This window comes from Mesitornis unicolor, unplaced genomic scaffold (genome assembly GCF_000695765.1).
Source record: "Mesitornis unicolor isolate BGI_N332 unplaced genomic scaffold, ASM69576v1 scaffold43900, whole genome shotgun sequence".
Taxonomy (NCBI): Eukaryota; Metazoa; Chordata; class Aves; order Mesitornithiformes; family Mesitornithidae; genus Mesitornis; species Mesitornis unicolor.
Genome location: NW_010158660.1, coordinates 1 through 5,606, shown reverse-complemented (window position 1 = coordinate 5,606; position 5,606 = coordinate 1). Strand labels below are relative to the sequence as shown.

The window sequence follows — 5,606 nt, the reverse complement described above, 5'->3', positions numbered from 1 at the left end:
TGGCCTTGCTATGGGGCAGGTTTGGGAGCCCCTACCCAGAGCCCAGCCCCACACAGGAGCTCACCCTCCCCGCAGGGCGGAGTTCAGGGCCGAGGTGCTGCAGAAGAAGAAGGAGGCGTCGCTGAGCAGGGAGGACTCGGCCGAGCTGATGGAGGAGCACAGGCGCCTGATGGCCTGGAACGAGGCGGAGAACGCCCGGCAGCGGGAGCGCAGGTCGGGCCCCTTCGCTTTGATTTTTAACTTTCACTTGACCTGAATTTGGACCTTTTAAAATAAATCCACGTGTGCTGAATGTCAGAAGTCTGTGATTCTATGAAGCCGGACAAGGTTTGAAGGGAAAATCCCACCTATCCCATCCCTGCTGGCTGCTCCTTGGTCCATGTTGAGCTTTGCCATTTCGAGTCCTGCCAGAAGAATCACATCCCTGACTGCGAGCTCCCAGACACAGTCACAGATCCACAGAACATGAGGAGTTGGAAGGGACCTGGAAAGCTCCCCCAGTCAGAGCAGGATCACCAGAGCAGTCCCACAGGAACACGGCCAGGGCGTGGGGTGTCTCCACACAAGGAGACTCCACAACCTCTCTGGGCAGCCTGGGCCATGCTCCAGAACCCTCACACTCACAAACTTTGGCCTCATCTGCAGCTTGAACCTCCTGTGCTCCAGCTTGGGACCATTGCCCCTTGTGCTGGCATTGGCCATCCCAGAGCAGAGCCTGGCTCCTTCCTCCTGACACTGCCCTTTCCCAATGGATCCCCAGGAATGAGGGCACCCCTCAGGCTCCTCTGCTCCAAGCTCAAGAGCCCCAGCTCCCTCAGCCGCTCCTCAGCAGGAGATGCTCCACTCCCCCCATCATCTCTGTGGCCCTGCTGGACTCTTTCAAGCCCCAGTCCCTGTGTTAATTTTTCTCTCACCGGAGGCAGGGAATTCTCTGTGTCCCCACACTGGGGCCGCCTTGGGCCCTTCCCCGCCATGGTGACCCCGCTCCTTCCCATTCATTCTGCACTCAAACTCACAGGCTTTGCATGTCAAGGGATGAGCACATCTCACTGCGGTGCCACCCCGCAGAGCATTCAGCAAACCCTGCTTGTTTTCAGGTTTTAATTTTTCCATTTTCTGTGGCAGAGAGGAACGGCTCCGGAAAGAGGAGGAAGAGTGCAGAAGCTGCAGGCTGCAGAGAACAGGGCCAGGACGATGGAGGCTTTCCTGAAGGAGAAGGAGAAGGAGGTTCTGCAGCTGCAGGTGAGAGCAGCCGGCGCCTGCCTGGCCAGGATTTGCTGGCAGCCCCTGGGAGCTGCGTGGGAGCTCCTTTTCCAGAGATTTTCACGCTGGCAGCCGGCACCGCAAGCGTTGGCGCCTTCTGGGAGTGCTGACAGCGCGTGGACGGGGGGAGATTGAGTGAGAGCTTGGAAAACAGAGGGAGGAATAATCCCGAGAGGGAGAGCAAAGATTTCCTTCTCCTGCCGAGATCCTGGTGGCATCTTGGGAGCTTTAAGAGATTTGGGGGGAGCTCTGTGGGCCCCGGCCATTTCTGTGCTGCCCTACGTTAACAACCGGTGCCTGTCCTTCCTGCAGGAGGAAGTGAAAACCTTCATCACCCCCGAGAACCTGGAGGAGCGCATCCAGGAGTGCCTGGACAACCCTCGCAACCCCAACTTCGCCATCGACAAGGAGGGGCGCGTCGTCAAGCAGACGGTGCTGTCTTAGCCACCCCCCAGCCTGGGTTCTGCCCATGGGCTCCGCTCTCGAGCCCGTTTGTCCCTTTTTAACGTAGAAACGGAGCACGGGTTTGTTGGAGGAAGCCTGCAGGTCTGGCTGTGCTTCTTCAGAAGGGGTCATGTCCACGGGAAGGAGGGCGAGGGAGAAATTTGGGCTGGTTTTTTGTAAGAGAAGCTGCCGGTTCGTGCACCGGGCGCTGGGACTCTGCGCTTCCAGCCCCTTTTTGGGATCCCTCCCGCTCTCACACGGGGCATGGGTTGGGAAGAGCAGGAGCCAGTCGGGGGCAGATCCTGCTCCGAGCGCGGCCGTTGCTGTGGCTGAACGTGAAAATGAAGCAGAGAGCGTCAAAACGGCGCCGCTTTCTGTGTCTCCTTTCCTATTTCTCGTTATTTTCCTCTTCACTTGGGGTTACGCTGCAGTTGATACCTTAATTATTTGGGGTCTTTGGTGCTTTGGGGTCTGTCAGACCAAGCCACGCTCACTTTGGTGATCCCCACATGTGCTGGAGGGCGGCTTTGCCCCCAAAATCGCTGGTTTTTGGGGTGCCCAGCACCAGCCTGGGGTTTGCTTTCGTTCACCCACGGCCCAGGCATCCTCTGCCCGCCCTCACTCATTTTTTTTATCTACACTTCCCTAAAAAACAGCTTTATCCCCTCCTGAATCTGCTCCTAAACCAGGCAAGCACACGAAAACCAGATTGTTTGAAATTTTAATTCATTTTTAATTAAGATCATCGCTTAAATCCCAGTCCCAGACCTTGACTCGTCTGTTGTGGGCCTGATATGCAGGGGAGCCATGGCTCTGTAGATGAGGGATCCTGCATTTTGGGTCTCCTCTCCCGAATTTCGGCTCTCCTCCGCGGGCTGCTCTATGCAAACAGCGTTTCGTGGTCGCAGGACGAGTCGAGCACGCACCCCTCTGCGCCGGGGGAGAGAGGGGTCAACCGAAACAGCACGAACCGGCCCTTGGAGCCCCCCCATGGCGTCTTTTTGGTAACACGGAGCAAGATCTCATCCGGTCCGTGGGATTTGCAACACGATCCCTGTTAGTGGGTGAAGTAAGGAGCAGGTTGGGCTTTTTGGGAAAGGGTAGCGAGTTCAGGAGGGTTGTCAGTTACCACTCCTTGCTCCCCCAAAATTGGGTTGGTGTCTGCCTTCTACCCCCGTCCCCAAAACCTCCCGGGCTGTTATCCCCTTCCCTGGGCTCAGGATCGCGCCTGTCCTGGCCGTTACGGAGACAGACGGGTTTTTTTGGGGCAAGGTCCCCTCTCCCACCGCTAGAGCGTTCCCTCCAGGGTTGGGGGTCTCTCACCGCTGCCGCAGCAGATGCCGGGGGCGGCGCAGCTCCCTCCGTCGCTGCCCCCGCAGGGTTTGCGCCCCGACTCGCAGGGGGTGGGCAGGAAGTTTTCCTCCTGGCACCGCAGCGTCTCGGCCGTCCCCAGGTAACAGCCCAGCTCCTCCCCGCAGCAGATGTTGGGGCCGAAGCAGTGGCCCTTGTTCCTGGGGCCGCAGGGCATGCACTGCGCCGGGAAATTGGGGTGGGGAGGGATGGAAGAAAGGGGTGGGAGAGAATTATTTAGGAAAGGATGAGCTTTTCCCTGCGGGAAGGTTGGGAGAGTGCAAGGGGAGGGCTGCAGGGATGTACCTTCCTGATGTCGGCGTCCAGGACGGCGCGTTTGCCCCCGATGGGGCAGTTCTGGATGTAGCAAGCGGAGGACAGAGCCAGGAGCCCCAGGAGGCCGACGGTGAGTGCCCTGCAGGCCATGGCTGCGGGGTCCGGAGCGTTTTCGGCTGCTCGTCCCGGGGAGCGGGTGTGTGTTATATAGCACCGGGTCCTGCTGACGGATGCCGGCACCGGCGTCACCCGTTTTTCCTTAAAAACTACAAAGCATTGCTCTCCACACCGAAGGGCTCCGTTAATAGCGGAGGTCGAGGACGTGAGGTCAAGGCCAAGGCCTCGGTTTTACTCCGTGGTGATGAGGCCGACTGTGGCGACGTGCAGAGGCTGCGGATGCTGGTTTGGGGCTCGGGGTCCTTCTCTGCCACCCTTTTAGGGTCACTGAGCTGTGGTTGTGTCACCCCATGGCCCCTCTGGTTTGAGGACGTTACCTCCTGGTGGGATGGAGCCATCCAGGGGTGTGGGGAGAGGGGTTTTGTGCTTCCCTTGGCTTCAAATCCCTGGGGAAACCAAACTGGGATGGTCCCTGGGATTTGGGGTGGGGACGTGGTGTCCTCCCAGCTCTGCTTGGGCTCTGGGGGATGCTCAGCGCTGGCTTGTCCTGCTCTGGAGTGATGGTGACACCGAGCCCGTCTCCGCCTGCTTTCATTGTGGGTTTGCAGCGTGAAAACCCCAAAACCTCATCGCCAAAGGCTTGAAAACCCAAATTTCCCCCGTTAGCTGCACCCGGGGCTTGACTGTGACACCCTGGACCATGTCTTGAGTGGGAGAAGGACCCCCCCTTTGGAGCAACAACGGCGAGATGGGACCGGAGGCTGACGCAATCCCGCTCACTCTGAGCCTTCGTTAGCGCAATTAAGAGCTTCCTGCCTTGAATAAATTCCTCTGCCCTTGGTGAATCTTCCGTCTGTGGAGATCATTGCCCGGCGCCTGCTTAATTGGGAATTAGGCAGCCTGGAGCCCCGCAGCCGTGACCTCTGCTGGTCCCCTCCGCTTCGCTTCCAAATCTGTCACTTAGCGTGGCCGCCAGGTCCTGCTCCCTGGGGACAACCCGGGGGCTGTGTGGATGGCTTGGGAACGGGGCTCAGCATCAGCCCAGTGCCTCAACCCTTTGATGGGGGGCAGGAAATCACCCCCCTGGAGCTTCTGTGGCCAATCTGGGGGTGCTGGGACCCCCATGGGGGAGGTTGGGAAGTGTTTTGGGGGGCATAAGTGTGAGCAAACTCCCTAATTATCAGTTCCTGGTGCCTTTTTGGGAGCTTGACGCCCCAATAAGTGGCTCCTATCAGCCTGGAGCATCACCCCCCTGATATTGGGGTTCGCATCCTGCATCCCAGCATGGGCTGAGCTTTAATTGGGTTTTAATTGGGTTAACACCCCAATTTCTTCATCCCACAGGGGGCCCACTCAGGATCACCCACCCACATCGTCACTGCCACTTTCCCAATGATTTTTGGGGTGATTTTTGGGTCCCCCCCACCTCCTCAGGGCTGGGATAAGATGCTCGAGGTGCTGGGGTTAATCCTGCACCCCTGTCGAGGTGCGGGGAGCTGATGGGGACAGGATGGGTCCCAGTGACACAGAGGAGCTCCACCTCCCCCGGGTGCCACCTCCCTCGGGGACCTTATAAAGGATGAGCTGTCCCCTGCGCCACCGCCACATCCCAAACCAGAGAGAGCCCGGACGGGGACCTTGCCAGGGTAAGAGACCCCAGGAGAGGACAGGGAAGGGGGTTGGGGTAATGGGACCCCAAATTTTGGGGTGGTGGGGGAATAATTGGAGGGTTGGTTTTGCCCATCGGTGTCTGGAGAGGACCAGTTTGGTGAGCAATGATGGGAAAGATGAGACCCCGGGGGCTGTGTGAAGCTGGGAAACCCAAACCTTTCCGCTCTTTGGGGGTTTTTTTTGGGTGGTTTTCCTTATTTTTTATCTTTTTTTTTGTAGTAGATGTGGCTTGAAGCTGCCTCCTGCTGAGGAAAACGGGAATCTGCCCCAAAAAAGGGGGCTTGGCCAAGAGGTAACACCATGGTGGTGCCCCCCAGCCATCAGGGGACTGGTGGGGTCAGGACCCATGGGTGCTGCTGGGGCTCCCTGGGGGGACTCAGATCCCAAAATCCATCTCTCTCTGAGCTGCTCCCCCTTGGCACCGCAAGGATGGGGCCAAATCCTGCACCCAGCCCAGCAAAACCACCGCAAACGGGAGCTGAACT

The 5,606-nt window shown here is 58.6% G+C and overlaps 2 protein-coding genes across 2 annotated transcripts; one reads left to right on the top strand and one right to left on the bottom strand.

Annotated features, from left to right (window-relative positions):
• Nucleotides 1-75: 75 nt before the first annotated feature.
• On the top strand, nt 76-1,707 carry MRPS26 (mitochondrial ribosomal protein S26; the record flags this gene model as incomplete). Its single annotated transcript, XM_010184103.1, is given in 4 exon segments — nt 76-213; nt 1,126-1,154; nt 1,157-1,242; nt 1,576-1,707. Coding segments are annotated over 4 exon segments (385 nt in total), but the record flags the coding sequence as incomplete, so codon positions are not given.
• An 880-nt stretch (nt 1,708-2,587) lies between these two features.
• Nucleotides 2,588-3,483, bottom strand: LOC104533865 (neurophysin 1-like). The gene is made up of 3 exons (XM_010184092.1): nt 3,364-3,483; nt 3,031-3,238; nt 2,588-2,637 (listed from the first exon to the last, which is right to left on the bottom strand). Exons 1-3 carry the CDS (start codon nt 3,481-3,483, stop codon nt 2,588-2,590), a joined length of 378 nt encoding a protein of 125 aa, XP_010182394.1.
• Nucleotides 3,484-5,606: the final 2,123 nt, after the last annotated feature.

Bases quoted from the DNA above. Each gene is read 5' to 3' on its own strand.
- LOC104533865 (XM_010184092.1), bottom strand. From the start codon at position 3,483: ATGGCCTGCAGGGCACTCACCGTCGGCCTCCTGGGGCTCCTGGCTCTG. The intron at 3,239-3,363 runs GTACATCCCTGC...TTCCCGGCGCAG, and splicing joins TGGACGCCGACATCAGGAAG to TGCATGCCCTGCGGCCCCAG. The intron at 2,638-3,030 runs GTGAGAGACCCC...CCCCCGGCGCAG, and splicing joins CGGCATCTGCTGCGGCAGCG to AGGGGTGCGTGCTCGACTCG.